Raw genomic sequence first — 17,989 nt, 5'->3', positions numbered from 1 at the left:
TAGGGTTAGGGGTAGGGTTAGGGGTAGGGTTGCACTTAGGGTTGCACTTAGGGTTGCACTTAGGGTTGCACTTAGGGTTGCACTTAGGGTTGCACTTAGGGTTGCACTTAGGGCTAGGGTTGCACTTAGGGTTGCACTTAGGGTTGCACTTAGGGTTAGGGTTGCACTTAGGGCTAGGGTTGCACTTAGGGCTAGGGTTGCACTTAGGGCTAGGGTTGCACTTAGAGCTAGGGTTGCACTTAGAGCTAGGGTTGCACTTAGGGTTGCACTTAGGGCTAGGGTTGCACTTAGGGCTAGGGTTGCACTTAGGGCTAGGGTTGCACTTAGGGCTAGGGTTGCACTTAGGGCTAGGGTTGCACTTAGGGCTAGGGTTGCACTTAGGGCTAGGGTTGCACTTAGGGCTAGGGTTGGAATTAGGGCTAGGGTTGGAATTAGGGTTAGAATTAGGCTATGTGCACACGGTGCGGATTTGGCTGCGGATCCGCAGCGGATTGGTCGCTGCGGATTCTTTCCATCACGTTTACAGTACCACGTAAACCTATGGAAAACCAAATCCGCTGTGCCCATGGTGCGGAAAATACAGCGCGGAAACGCTGCGTTGTATTTTCCGCAGCATGTCAATTCTTTGTGCAATTCCGCAGCGTTTTACACCTGCTCCATAATAGGAATCCGCAAGTGAAATCCACACAAAAAACACTGGAAATCCGCGGTAAATCCGCAGGTAAAGCGCAGTGCGTTTTACCTGCAGATTTTTCAAAAACTGTGGAAAAATCCACACAAATCCGCAACGTGAGCACATAGCCTTAGGGTTAGGGTTGGAATTAGGGGTAAGACTAGGGTTAGGGGTGTGTTGGGGTTAGGGTTGTGGTTAGGGTTGGGATTAGAGTTATGGGTGTGTTGGGGTTAGTGTTGGAGTTAGAATTGAGGGGTTTCCACTTTTTAGGCACATCAGGGGGTCTCCAAACGCGACACGGCGCCACCATTGATTCCAGCCAATCTTGCGTTGAAAAAGTAAAATGGTGCTCTCTCCCTTCCGAGCCTCGACGTGTGCCCAAACAGTGGTTTACCCCCACATATGGGGTACCAGCGTACTCAGGAGAAACTGATCAACAACTTTTGGGGTCCAATTTCTCCTGTAACCCTTGGGAAAATAAAAAATTGCAGGCTAAAAAATTATTTTTGAGGAAAGAAAAATGATTTTTTATTTTCACGGCTCTGCGTTATAAACTTCTGTGAAGCACTTGGGGGTTCAAAGTGCTCACCACACATCTAGATAAGTTCCCTTGGGGGTTTAGTTTCCAAAATGTGGTCACTTGTGGGGGGTTTCTACTGTTTAGGCACATCAGGGGCTCTGCAAACGCAACGTGACGCCCGCAGAGCATTCCATCAAAGTCTGCATTTCAAAACATCACTACTTCACTTCCAAGCCCCGGCATGTGCTCAAACAGTGGTTTACCCCCACATATGGGGTATCAGCGTACTCAGGAGAAACTGGACATCAACTCTTGGGGTCAAATTTCTCCTGTTACCCTTGGGAAAATAATAAAATCAGGGCTAAAAAAATTTTTTTGAGGAAAGAAAACGTATTTATTATTTTCACGGCTCTGCGTTATAAACTTCTGTGAAGCACTTAGGGGTTCAAAGTGCTCACCACACATCTAGATTAGTTCCTTGGGAGGTCTAGTTTCCAAAATGGGGTCACTTATGGGGAAGCTCCAATGTTTAGGCACACAGGGGCTCTCCAAAGGCGACATGGTGTCCGCTAATGATTGGAGCTAATTTTCCATTCAAAAAGCCAAATGGCGAGCCTTCCCTTCCAAGCCCTGCCGTGCACCCAAACAGTGGTTTACCCCCACATATGGGGTATCATCATACTCAGGACAAACTGGACAACAACATTTGGGGTCCAATTTCTCCTGTTACCCTTGGGAAAATAAAAAATTATGGGCTAAAAATCATTTTTGAGGAAAGAAAAATTCTTTTTTATTTTCACGGCTCTGCGTTATAAACTTCTGTGAAGCACTTGTTGGTTTAAAGTGCTCACTATGCATCTAGATAAGTTCCTTGGGGGGTCTAGTTTCCAAAATGGGGTCACTTGTGGGGGAGCTCCAATGTTTAGGCACACAGGGGCTCTCCAAACGCGACATGGTGTCCGCTAACGATTGGAGCTAATTTTCCATTCAAAAAGTCAAATGGCGCGCCTTCCCTTCCGAGCCTTGCCATGCGCCCAAACAGTGTTTACCCTCACATATGAGGTATCAGCGTACTCAGGAGAAATTGCCCAACAAATTTTAGGATCCATTTTATCCTGTCGCCCATGTGAAAATTTAAAAATTGAGGCTAAAATAATTTTTTTTTTTGAAAAAAAAGTACTTTTTCATTTTTACGGATCAATTTGTGAAGCACCTGGGGGTTTAAAGTGCTCACTATGCATGTAGATAAGTTCCTTGGGGCGCCTAGTTTCCAAAATGGGGTCACTTGTGGGGGAGCTCCAATGTTTAGGCACACGGGGGCTCTCCAAACGCGACATGGTGTCCGCTAAAGATTGGAGCCAATTTTTCATTCAAAAAGTCAAATGGCGCTCCTTCCCTTCCGAGTTCTGCCGTGCGCCCAAACAGTGGTTTACCCCCACATATGAGGTATCAGCGTACTCAGAACAAATTGGACAACAACTTTCGTGGTCCAGTTTCTCCTTTTACCCTTGGGAAAATAAAAAAATTGTTGCTAAAAGATCATTTTTGTGACTAAAAAGTTAAATGTTCATTTTTTCCTTCCATGTTGCTTCTGCTGCTGTGAAACACCTGAAGGGTTAATAAACTTCTTGAATGTGGTTTTGAGCACCTTGAGGGGTGCAGTTTTTAGAATGGTGTCACTTTTGGGTATTTTCAGCCATATAGAACCCTCAAATTGACTTCAAATGTGAGGTGGTCCCTAAAAAAAAATGGTTTTGTAAATTTTGTTGTAAAAATGAGAAATCACTGGTCAAATTTTAACCCTTATAACTTCCTAGCAAAAAAAAATGTTTCCAAAATTGTGCTGATGTAAAGTAGACATGTGGGAAATGTTATTTATTAACTATTTTGTGTCACATAACTCTCTGGTTTAACAGAATAAAAATTCAAAATGTGAAAATTGCAAAATTTTCAAAATTTTTGCCAAATTTCCATTTTTTTCACAAATAAACGCAGAAATTATCGACCTAAATTTACCACCAACATGAAGCCCAATATGTCACGAAAAAACAATCTCAGAATCGCTAGGATCCGTTGAAGCGTTCCCGAGTTATTACCTCATAAAGGGACACTGGTCAGAATTGCAAAAAACGGCAAGGTCATTAAGGCCAAAATAGGCTGGGTCATGAAGGGGTTAAACAATAAGACATTTTTGCATGACATGCAATTATAACCTTCTTCCACTAGAGGGCTCCATTTACTCACAAACTTTGTAAAACAAACAAAGTAGAGAATGGCCAGAAAAGAACCTTCCAGTTTTAGAAGTTTCTAGATGGGATGTGGTCTCAGAAGGATTTATTCTTTTACAGGGAATAACCACGTATGTGAGGACACTCACTCCGTCCTCACTGATGATTGTCTCCATCACCAAATCTTATGATCTGTACAGGTCTCAGCAGCCAGACAAACGCAGACGAGACTTTTATCACATCCTTTAAAAGTTATTTTTTTGGGTGGGCAACTTTTAATACCGTCCACAGAAATGCAACATTTACTTGCAATGATCTTAACCATGTGGCAGATCAGATTAATGCACAAAAGTCTCTGAAATTGTGTTTTCAGCTTTCTTTCGAACACTGACATAAGATGTAAGAAATGTTAAAATACTTCAGGGCTCATCTTAACCAATATATACAGTCCAGTAGCACTAGAAAACGTATACCTGTAGTATAAATTTAAAGAGATCCGTGCACAGAACGCTTATTTTCATATGCAATAAATGTTTATCTGTACAAATTAAAGGTATCCATTTTAAAGAGGCAAAGTCCCCTATTGGACTACATAAAAGTATTGATTTTATTCTGTTTTCCTCATTTTCTTTTTGCTGCTCCCTTTCCTGGGTATTTTGCTTTTTTTTTTTGTTGTTGTTTTTTTTCTTTTAAATCCATCATGCGGATCCAGAGATATGGAGGGAATGTGTAAGACTGAGTGCTTTTCGTCCCAGTATAAATGAGTGTGTGCCGGCCAGTATAAATGACTGCGTGCCGGCCAGTATAAATGACTGCGTTCCGTCCAATATACATTTGTTGTTTTTGTTTTTTTTTTGCATTGTGTTTTCATAGATCAAGCCCTGGGCAGAGCTTCCATGGCCGATAAAGACCTACTTCTGCCTGGCTGTCATCTCTCTCCTGTGTGTCCTTGGCCTGACCATCTACACCCTGGTGCAGCAGAGCAACGAGGACTCCACCGTGTCTCTGATACAGCTGATAGGAGTCTGTAAGTGCTCAGAGCTGAGGAGCGTATAGTTATAAATGTACCGGCGTTATACTGCACATATTAATTTTTGGAGAGTAATACCCTTAACCCCCTACCAGCCTTCGAATATTTTTGTTTCTGCGCTTTTTTTTGTTTGTTTTTTATTTCTACCATAACTCCTTTTTTTTATACTTAATTTACTGTCAACTTAGGCTACTTTCACACTAGCATCGTGCACTGCACGTCGCTATGCGTCGTTTTGGAGAAAAAACGCATCCTGCAAAAGTGCTTGCAGGATGCGTTTTTTCTCCATAGACTTAACGACGCATTGCCACACGTCGCAACCGTAGTGCGATGGTTGCATCGTGTTGCTTCGGACCGTCGTCACCAAAAAGCGTTGCTTGTAACGTTTTTTGGTGCGTCGTTCCCGTCTTTTCCGACCGCGCATGCGCGGCCGGAACTCCGCCCCCGCCTCCCCACACATCACAATGGGGCAGCGGATGCGTTGAAAAACAGCATCCGCTGCCCCCGTTGTGCGGCGCTTCTACGACGCTAGTGTGAAAGTAGCCTTAGCCATATGAGGACTTGTTTTGCATAACAATTTGTACTGGAAAAAAGAGAAAAAAGTTCCAGCTGCTGTGCAATAATTTTTTTTTTTTTTTTTTTCATTGTACAGAAAAATTAAACTGACAACAGGATTTTCATGGTCAGCACAATTATGGCGATCCCAAACTTGAAGAGTTGTGGTTGTTATATTTTTTTTAAGTGGTGAAACAGGAATTCAGAAATTTGTCTTAAAGGAGACTTAAATGGGCTGTCCATTACTAGGACAACATCTCAGTCCTAATATTTCCCCCTCCAACCCCCTTTAAAATAAAAGCAATTGTACTAGACTCTAGCACCGTTTCAGCATTCCCGGCGCTCACGGGAGGTTAGTGCGTCACACAAACCCTGCACCCAATCGGCACTGGTGTCACTGGCCCCACCCTCAGACGGATCAAACATCAACAGGAAATCAGGGCTGCAGCTGTTGTCTGACTTCCTCTTGATGTGCGATTTGTCCAAAGGAGGGGACAGTGACGCCAGCGGTGTTTGAGCACGGGGCTCACGTGACACAATGTGACATGAGCCCTAGGAATGAAAGTGTTGACACCGTTGGAATTGAAAAAAAAAAAAAATAGTGAAAGTAATGGTAGTTATATACTCGGGTCCCTATGTATTATTATTATTATTATTATTTATTGCATTGATACTAAAGTCAGGCCTGCCTGGCCCTAAAGTCTGCAGTGACCCAGTGCTGGATCCATTATCATGACGAGCAGCGGCTCATTAACTGGGTCTGTCGAGATTCTCTCTTTCCTATTGATTGTCCTGTAGTAAACAATGGCAGCTCCGGGCACAGATGTGCACATAGTCCAGCGTATCGTGCGAGGAAAGCTTAGCTGTGTGTATAGTACTTATGTAACTGTAGGAAAGCGCATTGAACTATATATAAAAAAAAAATGCTGCTGCAAAAAAGCATGATCCCACAAGGAGGTGAATTTACAAAAATAACTTCCTAAACAAAACTGAGCGAGTAATTCGGAGCTGCTGTAAAGGCCCCGCCGGCTGCTGACAGGACGTTTCCTCATTGATTAGCGGAATCTTGGCATTCCAACAAACAGGCCGGACTCAATCTTCTAAAAGTGTTTTATTGCCAATGAATAATGATACCTCTTACCCCAATTAATTTCGATATGTTGCCTCACTGTTTTTGTTTTGATGTTGTAATAAAGTCCAGGGGCAAACAAATATTGAGAATCGCGACTCTTAAAACCTGGCGTCCCACAACGAGTCAGACGGGTTTGCGTGTATTTTTTTTTTTTTTTGCAAGCCTCTGGTGCAGTCACGCGGCCTAAATAATGAATGAGAGAGCGAGAGGTTCATTAGTTTTGTGTTATTTATCAAAACTGATCATATCATGTGTAAGAAACCGTAGATAATCCAAATGTACAATGTAGGGCGTAGAGGATAATTCACACCAAGGAACTGTGGGGAAATTGAGAATGTCCAGCGGGATGTATGATGTGTGCCCCATTGTGCTTTTGGCTGCAACTGGACCCCCCACCCCACCCCAACAAAAAAAGTGGTGTAAGGCATCTTGTATTTTGTTTAGAGGGTTACTCCCCAAAAAACAAGTTATGTTCCATGCAGCACAACACTGCAGATCCCCAATCTCGAGATCTCAGGGGATCCCAGCAGTCAGCAAGAAAAAAAACACTTTATCTTTTTTTTTTTTCTTGTTTGGACGAACATCTATATTTTGCAATGCGTGTCTTGGAGCGTAATGTGTAGTGCAGAGATCCAGCAGTCTTGGGTTACAAATATCAGAAGTGAACATTTTACCATATGCATCGGGAATGGATCCATAGACCCCATTCATCCAGTGGAGACCACTTTGGCCTCCTTTCTGCTGGCATATGACAGGGTTGCTGTTTTTTTTGTTTTGTTTGTACATTGCCAAGTTGCAAATAACCCATTACATTTGGAAGTTTGGAATTTTCTGATTGCTTTGATCAGTCCAGAGAACAGCTGCAAAAGGTGCTGCTTTTGGCTATCTCGCGCAGTCCTGTAGAGAATGAATGGAGTGGAGGTGTACCTGCTCAACCTGCTCTCCATTCGGACGGGGCTGCAGCAAGCGTCAATCAGATTGGACACGCCACTGTGTAAGGGTACTGTCACACAAAACGATTTACCAACGATCACGACCAGCGATACGACCTGGCCGTGATCGTTGGTAAGTGATTGTGTGGTCGCTGGGGAGATGTCACACAGTCAGCTCTCCAGCGACCAACAATGCCGAAGTCCCCGGGTAACCAGGGTAAACATCGGGTTACTAAGCGCAGGGCCGCGCTTAGTAACCCGATGTTTACCGTGGTTACCAGCGTAAAAGTAAAAAAAAACAAACAGTACATACTCACATTCCGGTGTCTGTCCCCCGGCGTTCTGCTTCTCTCCACTGTGTCTGTGCCAGCCGGAAAGCACAGCGGTGACGTCACCGCTGTGCTCGCTTTCCGGCCGGCCGGCCGGCGCTCACAGTGCAGAGAAGCAGAACGCCGGGGGACAGACACCGGAATGTGAGTATGTACTGTTTGTTTTTTTTACTTTTACGCTGGTAACCACGGTAAACATCGGGTTACTAAGCGCGGCCCTGCGCTTAGTAACCCGATGTTTACCCTGGTTACAAGCGAACGCATCGCTGGATCGCTGTCACAACGATCCAGCGATGACAGCGGGAGATCCAGCGACGAAAGAAAGTTCCAAACGATCTGCTACGACGTACGATTCTCAGCAGGGTCCCTGATCGCTGCTGCGTGTCAGACACAGCGATATCGTATGGATATCGCTGGAACGTCACGGATCGTACCGTCGTAGCGATCAAAGTGCCACTGTGTGACAGTACCCTTAGGAAGACTAGCTACTATAGCACCAACATGTCCTGCGTTGCTTTACAGATATTTCCACTATTTGACACAATTTTCCATTGGGCCTCACAACCTAATTTCCCTACATCAATATTATAGGAAACCAATCTGTTTGTGTATGGAGTGTGAAACTCTGGAGAAAATCCACCAATTATTGGGAAAACACATAGACTCCATTCAAATATTGCCCTAGAAGCTGCGCATGATCATTCTTAGATGTAATGCTGTCAGTCGCCTGTTATTAGCAGAGATATGTCCCCGTTATGTGTTGCTTAAACGGGTTGTCTCCTCTAATGGGTAAAATTTACAAAGTGTTTGTACAAAGAAGCAACTTTGCCAATTTACCTCTTGCTACAAATCCTCAATTACTAATGGAAGGAGATTTAATTGTATAGTGTACCACTCGATGTCAACGTTAACAGCCACATCAGACAGAGGTGGCCAGGTGTCTAGCCAAGGAGTGGGCTAGTGCAAATTGGAACTAGCCAGCTTCAGTGCCTCTGTTGTTGCACAGGAAAGGCAGCCTTGCTTGCAGCATGGGAGAGCATGTAGGTAGGGGGCAGCATGGGAGGGCGTGCAGATCAGGGTAGCATGGGAGGGCGTGCAGATCAGGGTAGCATGGGAGGGCGCGCAGATCAGGGCAGCATGGGAGGGCGCGCAGATCAGGGCAGCATGGGAGGGCGCGCAGATCAGGGTAGCATGGGAGGGTGTGCAGATCAGGGTAGCATGGGAGGGCGCGCAGATCAGGGTAGCATGGGAGGGCGTGCAGATCAGGGTAGCATGGGAGGGCGCGCAGATCAGGGCAGCATGGGAGGGCGCGCAGATCAGGGCAGCATGGGAGGGCGCGCAGATCAGGGTAGCATGGGAGGGCGCGCAGATCAGGGTAGCATGGGAGGGCGCGCAGATCAGGGTAGCATGGGAGGGCGCGCAGATCAGGGTAGCATGGGAGGGCGCGCAGATCAGGGTAGCATGGGAGGGCGCGCAGATCAGGGTAGCATGGGAGGGCGCGCAGATCAGGGTAGCATGGGAGGGCGCGCAGGTCGGGAGGTAGCATGGGAGGGCGTGCGGACTCGGGGGCAGCATCTCAGCCATGCATTTGGCCCAATGTCAATCTTCAGTAAAGCTTCTGAAAGTCTGAACGTGAGACAACGCCTTCAATGTCCTTACATTTGGCATCATGTGCAGGTATTACTATTGGTACAATTCTACGGAGATCGGTCATTTACAATTCTTAATCTTTGCATCAGCGTTCTGCATCTATTACGTGACTCGGGGCATCCTGCAGGAGAACCGTCAAGAACTCATCGCCTTCGTCGTCTCCATTTTACTGGAAATGATTCGCTCAATTGTCAACTTCAGTGTTGTCTCTAAAGATACAAAACCTGACATACAGGTGAGTCTTTTCTCCTCTACTCCCAACAGTTGTGTGCAGTTCATTGGCCATAAAATGCTGCTTTATAAGAACAGCCCCACCCAGAAGAGAATGTTCTGATCTTATCATGTCCTGTGTTTAATCCCTAAATCATCTAAGCATTTGGTCTTAAGTTATCAGACATTTTTTTTTATCAACTTTGTGTACAAAATAAAACTTGTGTCCACCTTTTGGAAGTTTGTACAAACTGCTGCTTAGCATGAGAAACACAATAGTACCTCCTGACAAATGGGGGGAGGAAGCCAAAATGCAGCTAAGATAATAAATAAGAGGCATGTGATGTCTTACTACTAAAGGGGAGATGCACAAGCCAGAGATGAACAGCTGTTGCATTTACATGTGACAGAATATGAGACTGCCTAGAGCATTTCAGCTACTGATACTAAATTATTAACATCTACATCTTACAATAGGTTGTAAACCAGTCGCACATTTTTTTTTTTTCTGATCAGAAAACTCATTAAACATGTCCCCAGTCCATTATTTCGTTAGATGAGTGTATACAGGACTGACCCTTTATGCTACATATTGGTGGTCGGACAACAAATACGCGAAACCTAAGCTGTAATAGGTTTGAAACGAGCACCTGGGTGTGCGGTGGAGGCCGATGTGGTGACGTATTTTTATTTAATTTTTTTATTCTTGGGTACATCTGACTATAATGCATATTTATCTCTTTACTATTGATTTTAATTTTGTGTATTACGTTGCACGACATTTCTATAGTTCTATCTTTCAGAATTACATTATAATCAACTTTGTGGATATACATATGCGCATATACATTCCTGTCATTGGTAGTATTTTGATATTCAGTGGCTACCCCTTGTCTTCTTATCTTCATTATTTTGTGTCTCTCATTGGCCTCCCCTTGCTTTCATTGCTTCTTGATTTTAATTTTTATTGTATAGTTGTGTACCCCAATAAAAGATTTTTATTGTTAATATACAGTAAATGTGCTTGATTTCCGATTATTATGGCGTAAAACTTATATGATATGCAAAACCTGTTTTGTATTTTTTTTAATTTCCATTCTCTGTTTACCTCGGTTATAGATCATGTATTTTATATATTTATTTTTTTTTTTTTGTCCACAGCCTCGATTCATAGTAATCCTGCTTGTGGGTCTCTTCCATGTGGTCTGTGCTCTGAGTCTCGTGCTGGGGCAGAATATGATGGCGTTCCGGGTGGGAGGCGCTCTAGAGAGTCTCCAGTTGCAGTATAACATGTTGAGCCTTTGCTTTTCATTGCTTACCTTTGATCTGCAGACACAGGTACTAAACTTATCATCATTGTAATAATTACTTTTATTCCATTGGCAGGTATAATGGTGTTTCCGTTTAGACATAGGCCTTTTAAAATTAGTGATATGTGTTTTTTATCTCATGCTAATTTTTATGGTCTTTACAAAAGGGCGTGGCTCATCAGGTAATTATGCAGAGCAACCTAAATACACGCCCCCAAAGAACCTGTAAGCCACTCCTCCTGGTTAAAGACCAGAAAACGTACCCCTAAATAAAAAGGCTCATATCTCTGGTTTTGTATTATGGATTTGAGAAAAAAAAACCTCTGAATACTGAGGAGCAATGGGTAGAAAATACAAGCAAAAACTTCATTTCTCCTTCGCCTCATTGGGGGACACAGGACCATGGGTTATGCTGCTGTCACTAGGAGGCTGACACTAAGCTGAGACAAAAAAAGGTTAGCTCCTCCCCTGCAGTATACACCCTCGTACTGGCTTCCAGACACCCAGTTCAAGCTTAGTGTCCGTAGGAGGCACACTGATTTTTATTTTCACGGATTTTTTCTTTTTAATCCATTCCGGACGAAGGGGGCGACGGATTCTTTAGTGGTCCGATCTCCCCCGAACCAACAACAGGCGAGCACGGGAGTTTCACCTCTCCGTATCCTCTCCTGCGACGTGGGAGCCACTGCCTGAGCTGACCATTTTTGGGCGACGGTTTTTTCCCTAAAAGGGACGCCGATCTCCCCATGTTGTACAGAGGAGCACTGGTGTTTTACCTCCAGTATCCTCCTCTGCAGCCAGGCCTTTTTATTGCCGGACATTTGCCCTGTCCACCAGGTTTTACCCTCGGCTGTACAGTGGCCCCCTATTCCCGTGGCGTCCGTGCAGACCACACTGCATCACCAATGCTCTGTGTGACTCAGGTGGTGGACGGTTCCTCTCCACTCCCCTCTGGGGCTGGTGGATGGAGGCTTCCCATCCCCTGCACCGTCCCAGCCATCCTTAGGCTCCTCTCACCTCCTCGGGTAAGTGTCTCGTGGGGGATGGGGGGGGGTCGCCGGCGGTCCGGAGGGCTCCTTCTTAAGCAGGGCACATTAGGGGCTGTAGCGCTGTAACGTCGGCACTTTGCGGCCGCGCGCCGGGCCCAGGCCGCAAATTTAGCCCCCGGCTTCGGCCTAGCCGCTGGTCGCTGCCGATAGGCTCCGCCCACTCCTGCGCGTCATCGGCGGCGCCGCCCCTGGTTCCTGGCGCTTCTCACAGCCGTCGAGATCTCCTTCCTGATCTCGGCGGCCATCTTCACTCCACATGCCGCAGCTCCTGCTCGGAAGCACCTCAGTGTCACTGCGCCCACGTGCAGCCAGTCTCCTCTCAGGCTTCTCAGCTTCCCAGGACAGCGGGACACAGGACCGGGGTAAGGAGACATCGTCAGCTTCTCCCCTGCAGCGTCTCCCTCTGCTTCCCAGTCCAGTTTATAGTCCCTGTGGCCTCTTTCTGCATTAGAATCATGTCGCAGTCAAGGTCTAAAAAACTACCTAAAGTACATACAACCTTTTTTTCTGCATGTACCACCTGCCAGGCCCCACTTCCTAAGCCTCAAAGTTCTCCCCTCTGCTCTGCCTGCGATGCCCCAGGTGCCCAGGAGCCCTCCACCGCCACCGACTCTGGCGTACCTAGTCCCCCCCCGTGGGTCGCTTCACTCTCACAGTCCGTGGATTTTTTAGCCAACGCCATCAAATCCATTCAAAATCCTCCCGGGGTTCAGGGTAATCCGCTTCAGGCGTTAAGAGATCCCTTCATAGCAGGGGAATCGTCGGCCAGCAGGGGCCGCTCTCCACTTAGAGAGACTCGGTCATCCAGAAAACGGATCCGCACTACCTCTCCTGAGCGCTCTCCTCGCCGCTCAGACTCTGCCAGCTCCACCTCTCGCTCACCCTCTTTGGGGGCTCACAGCGTTCACGACTCTGAACATGAGTCCGAGGTATCATTGGACCCGGAGGCTCCGGAGTTCAGAGCTACGGTTGACTCCCTCATTGTAGCTGTCAATCACACTCTTAAGGTGGATGATGACGCTAATTCCGCTCCGGAACACGCGGTCTCTTTTACCAGATCCAAACGTTCCCACAAATCTTTTGCCTCTCATCCAGCTTTTCTGGATATAGTCAGGCGTCACAGGGAGCATCCAGATAAGCGTTTCACGGGTAAGAAGGACCTGGCATCCAAGTATCCCTTTTCAGCGGATCTCGTGAAGGACTGGACGGATCCCCCTTTAGTAGATCCGCCGGTCTCACGCCTAGCTTCTAAAACGCTTCTCTCAGTTCCGGAGGGCGCTTCAATTAAGAGTCCCACTGAACGCCAGCTAGACTCTCTAGCTCGTTCAGTGTATGAAGCCTCTGGCTGTTCCCTGGCCCCCTCCTTCGCCGCGGCTTGGGTGACCAAGGCTATGGTTTCCTGGGCGGATGCTCTAGCGAAATCCATTAATGAACAGGACCTCCCGTCTGAGATGGCAGACCTAGCCAAGCAGTTAGCCATGGCTAGCGATTACGTGATGTTCGCTTCCCTCGACGCGGCGAATTGCGCAGCATCGGCGGCTTCCAACGCCATTGCTATCAGAAGGGCTCTTTGGCTCAGGGAGTGGCGCGCAGACTCCTCCTCTAAGAAATCTCTCATCTCCCTCCCTTTTCAAAGCGGGCGTCTTTTCGGCGAAAAGCTTGACCAGCTTATTTCCGACGCCACAGGGGGAAAGAGCAAGTTCCTTCCCCAACAGAGGCCCAAGGCGGCTTTCCAGCGCCAGCCTTTCTTTCGTTTTCGGCCTTTTCGTACCAGCCCAGCCTGGTCCAATCCCTCCGGGCTTTCCAGATCAGACCGTTCCTCTCGCAATGACAGAGACTCTCGTCCCTCCTTCAGGCCGAATCCTTCCTGGCGCGGGAAACCAAGGCAGCCCAGAACCCGAGGTTCCAGACCTCCCAGATTCCCGTCTCAATGACTCGGGAACGGTGCCAGTCGATACCATCAGAATAGGCGGACGCCTTCTCTTTTTTCAGCAAGCCTGGCTCTCCGTCGTGCACGACGAATGGGTCAGGGATCTGGTATCGTCCGGCTACAAGATAGCGTTCTCCTCTCCTCCTCCAACTCGGTTTTTCCCCTCTCGTCTTCCCAGTTCGGCAACTCAGACTCGCGCCCTTCTTTGCGCCATTCACATCCTCCGCCAGAGCGGGGTCATTGTCCCGGTCCCGGAACACGAGAGGTTCAAAGGTTTCTACTCAAACCTCTTCGTCGTGCCAAAGAAAGACGGAAAAGTGCGGCCCATTCTGGATCTGAAGCTCCTGAACAAGTGCGTAAGAGTCCGGCACTTCAGGATGGAATCGCTCAGATCGGTCATCTCTTCGATGGAAAGAGGGGAATTTCTGGCCTCGATAGACATCAAGGATGCCTATCTTCACATCCCGATTTTCCCGTCTCATCAGAGGTTCCTCCGCTTTGCCATTCTGGAGGATCACTTCCAGTTCACGGCCTTACCCTTCGGTCTCGCCACGGCGCCCAGGGTATTTACCAAGGTCATGGCGGCTGTCATGGCCATCCTTCATTCTCGAGGAGTCGTCGTGTTACCTTACTTAGACGATCTCCTCATAAAGGGCCCGTCTTTTCAGGCCTGCGAGTCAAGCGTCCACATTACCCTGGATTCTCTTTCGCGCCTAGGTTGGTTGATCAACTGGGACAAGTCCTCTCCCGTTCCTGCCCGTCGGATCTCCTTTCTGGGAATGATCCTGGACACTTCGAGGGGGCTGGTCTTGCTTCCTCGGTCCAAGGCCCAAGCACTTCAGCAAGGGGCCCAAACGCTCTGTCATCCTCGCCCGCGAACCATTCGGTTCGCCATGAGGATCCTGGGAAAGATGGTTGCAGCAATCGATGCAGTTCCTTTTGCTCAACTCCATCTCCGTCCCTTGCAACAGGCTTTGCTAGACAACTGGGACAGGAGCATCTCTTCTCTCGACCGCCCTTGTCCCCTGTCCCCGCGGGTCAGACAATCTCTCGTATGGTGGACCCTGGGCCCATCTCTCCTCCGGGGGAAGTCCTTCCTCCCGATCCGCTGGTTAGTGGTGACTACCGACGCCAGTCTTCTTGGCTGGGGGGCGGTGTTCCTCCACCACTCTGCCCAGGGCCTCTGGACAGTTCGGGAATCCAAACTTCCCATCAACATCCTGGAGATTCGTGCTATCAGACTTGCTCTGAGTCGCTTTCACCCCCTGCTCGCGGGTCACCCTGTACGAGTCCAATCCGACAACGTCACGGCGGTGGCTTACATCAACCACCAGGGGGGTACCCGCAGCAGGGCCGCGATGCAGGAAGTCTCCCTCATCCTTCGTTGGGCCGAAACCAACCATTCCATCATCTCCGCGGTGTACATTCCGGGAGTCGAGAATTGGGCGGCGGACTTCCTGAGCCGCCAGGGCCTTGCCTCGGGGGAGTGGGAACTCCACCCAGAGGTTTTTCACCAGATCTGTCTTCGCTGGGGGACCCCGGACGTGGATCTGATGGCGTCCAGATTGAACGCCAAGGTCCACAACTTCATTGCTCGATCTCGGGATCCCCAGGCCATAGGAGTGGACGCGCTGATTTCTCCGTGGCATCATTTTCAGCTCCCATACGTGTTCCCTCCCCTTCCCTTACTGCCGAAGGTGATCCGAAAGATCAAGTTGGAGGGAGTTCCAGTCATTCTGGTCGCCCCAGACTGGCCTCGTCGCGCTTGGTACGCGGAGCTCGTTCAGCTCGTAGCCGACGTTCCCTTGCGGTTGCCAGACCGCCCAGACCTGCTTCGCCAAGGACCGATTTACCATCAGAGCTCAGGGGCCCTACGTTTAACGGCGTGGCTGTTGAAACCTGGGTTCTAACTCATGCCGGTTTCTCTCAGCAGGTCATCCCCACCATGTTAAGTGCTCGCAAGGCGTCTTCCGCCTCCATCTACCACCGCGTCTGGAAATCCTTCTTCTCATGGTGCAGGCTCCGGGGTCTCCCTTCTCTCGTTTTCTCCATCCCTTGCATCTTGAATTTCCTTCAGGCTGGTCTGGACTCCGGTTTGGCCCTGAGTTCCCTCAAGGGTCAGATCTCAGCGTTATCCGTGCTTTTCCAGCGTAGGATCGCCACCAACCTTCAGGTCAAGACTTTCATCCAGGGAGTCTCCCATGTGGTTCCTCCCTACAGGATGCCGCTGGAGACCTGGGATCTCAACTTGGTCCTAGGGGTCCTTCAGGAACCTCCGTTCGAACCCCTGCAAGACGTTCCGCTCTCGGTCCTCTCCTGGAAGGTTGCCTTCCTGGTTGCGGTGACGTCCATCAGAAGGGTTTCAGAGCTCGCCGCTTTATCCTGCCGGGCTCCTTTCCTTGCCTTTCATCAGGACAAGGTAGTCCTTCGTCCTTCTCCGGCGTTTCTTCCAAAGGTGGTCTCTTCTTTCCACCTCAATGAGGACATCATTCTTCCCTCCTTTTGCCCACAGCCCAAACATAGAGTCGAGAAGGCTCTCCATACTCTGGACGTGGTTAGGGCCCTCAGGAGGTACATCTCCAGAACGGCTCACTTCAGAAAATCGGACGCCCTTTTCGAGCTCCCGGAGGGTCACAGAAGGGGTTTGGCTGCGTCTAAATCCACGATAGCCAGATGGATTCGATCTGCTATCCAGGAATCCTATCGAGTCAGAGGCAGTCCTATCCCGGCGGGGATTAGAGCTCATTCCACTCGGTCGATGGGTGCTTCCTGGGCCATCCGGCACCAGGCAACAGCGGAGCAGGTTTGCAAGGCCGCAACGTGGTCTAGCCTGCATACCTTCACAAAGCATTACAATGTCCACATCCACTCCTCTGCGGACGCGGCCCTTGGCAGGCGTATCCTGCAGGCGGCCGTTGCACACCTGTAGTCAGTTGGTACATGGAGGTTTTTGGTTGTATTGTTTCCCTCCCAGGGACTGCTTTGGGACGTCCCATGGTCCTGTGTCCCCCAATGAGGCGAAGGAGAAATAGGGATTTTTGTGTGTACTCACCGTAAAATCCTTTTCTCCGAGCCACTCATTGGGGGACACAGCACCCACCCTGGTAGCCTTTTTCGGCTCGTGATCTTGTTTTTTGTTCTTGACTGTTTGTTTGACATGTTATATTCTAATGTTACTGGTTATATTGTTTCTATCCTACTGCTTTTGCACTGAACTGGGTGTCTGGAAGCCAGTACGAGGGTGTATACTGCAGGGGAGGAGCTAACCTTTTTTTGTCTCAGCTTAGTGTCAGCCTCCTAGTGACAGCAGCATAACCCATGGTCCTGTGTCCCCCAATGAGTGGCTCGGAGAAAAGGATTTTACGGTGAGTACACACAAAAATCCCTATTTTTAAAGCGAACCTGTCACCCCCCAAAATCGATGGTGAGGTAAGCTCACCGGCATCAGGGGCTTATCTACAGCATTCTGTAATGCTGTAGATAAGCCGCCGATGTTACCTGAAAGAGGAGAAAAAGAGGTTAGATTATACTCACCCAGGGGCGGTCCCGCTCCGATGGGTGTCTCAGGTCTGCTCCGGTGCCTCCCATCTTCATTCCATGACGTCCTCTTCTGGTCTCCGCGCCGCTGCTTCGGCGCAGGCGTACTTTGTCTGCCCTGTTGAGGGCAGAGCAAAGTACTGCAGTGTGCAGGCGCCAGTAAGGTCAGAGAGGCCCGGCGCCTGTGCACTTCAGTACTTTGCTCTGCCCTCACCAGGGCAGACAAAGTACGCCTGTGCCGAAGCCGTGGCACGGAGACCAGAAGAGGACGTCATGGAATGAAGATGGGAGGCACCGGAGCAGACCTGAGACGCCCATTTGACCACGGACCACAGCGGGGACCGCCCAGGTGAGTATATTATAACCTCTTTTTCTCCTCTTTCAGGTAACATCGGGGGCTTATCTACAGCATTACAGAATGCTGTAGATAAGCCCCTGATGACGGTGAGCTTACCTCACCATCGATTTTGGGGGTGACAGGTTCCCTTTAACCTCATTCGCGCTGCTCTTGTCTTGAGTTTAGAAAGATATAAGACTCCTCATACATGCGCTGACAATGACGTTTTGTGCTCAGGGGAGATCGTTTGAGGATTTATGTCTTGCTAACACAGACACTTTCCAAACCAGATTTTAGTAACAGATGAACTTTCACATAATGTAAAGTACAGACCAAAAGTTTGGACACCTTCTCATTTAAAGATTTTTCTGCATTTTCATGACTATGAAAATTGTACATTCACACTGAAGGCATCAAATTATGAATTAACACATGTGGAATTATATACTTAACAAAAAAGTGTGAAACAACTGAAATTATGTCTTATATTCTAGGTTCTTCAAAGAAGCCACCTTTTGCTTTGATGACTGCTTTGCACACTCTTGGCATTCTCTTGATGAGCTTCAA

At 48.2% G+C, this 17,989-nt stretch overlaps 1 protein-coding gene across 1 annotated transcript in view; it reads left to right on the top strand.

Moving 5' to 3' along the window:
• LOC143764495 (uncharacterized) overlaps positions 1-17,989 on the top strand; it is a 48,828-nt gene that overhangs the window by 13,503 nt on the left and 17,336 nt on the right. The window contains exons 3-5 of the mRNA XM_077250106.1: positions 4,295-4,448; positions 9,139-9,284; positions 10,421-10,597. Of these exons, the coding sequence (XP_077106221.1) occupies positions 4,295-4,448; positions 9,139-9,284; positions 10,421-10,597 (477 nt within the window). The remainder of the gene's footprint in view (positions 1-4,294; positions 4,449-9,138; positions 9,285-10,420; positions 10,598-17,989) is intronic.

This window comes from Ranitomeya variabilis, chromosome 4, assembly GCF_051348905.1.
Source record: "Ranitomeya variabilis isolate aRanVar5 chromosome 4, aRanVar5.hap1, whole genome shotgun sequence".
Classification (NCBI taxonomy): Eukaryota; Metazoa; Chordata; class Amphibia; order Anura; family Dendrobatidae; genus Ranitomeya; species Ranitomeya variabilis.
This window is presented reverse-complemented; position numbering and strand designations above follow the sequence as displayed.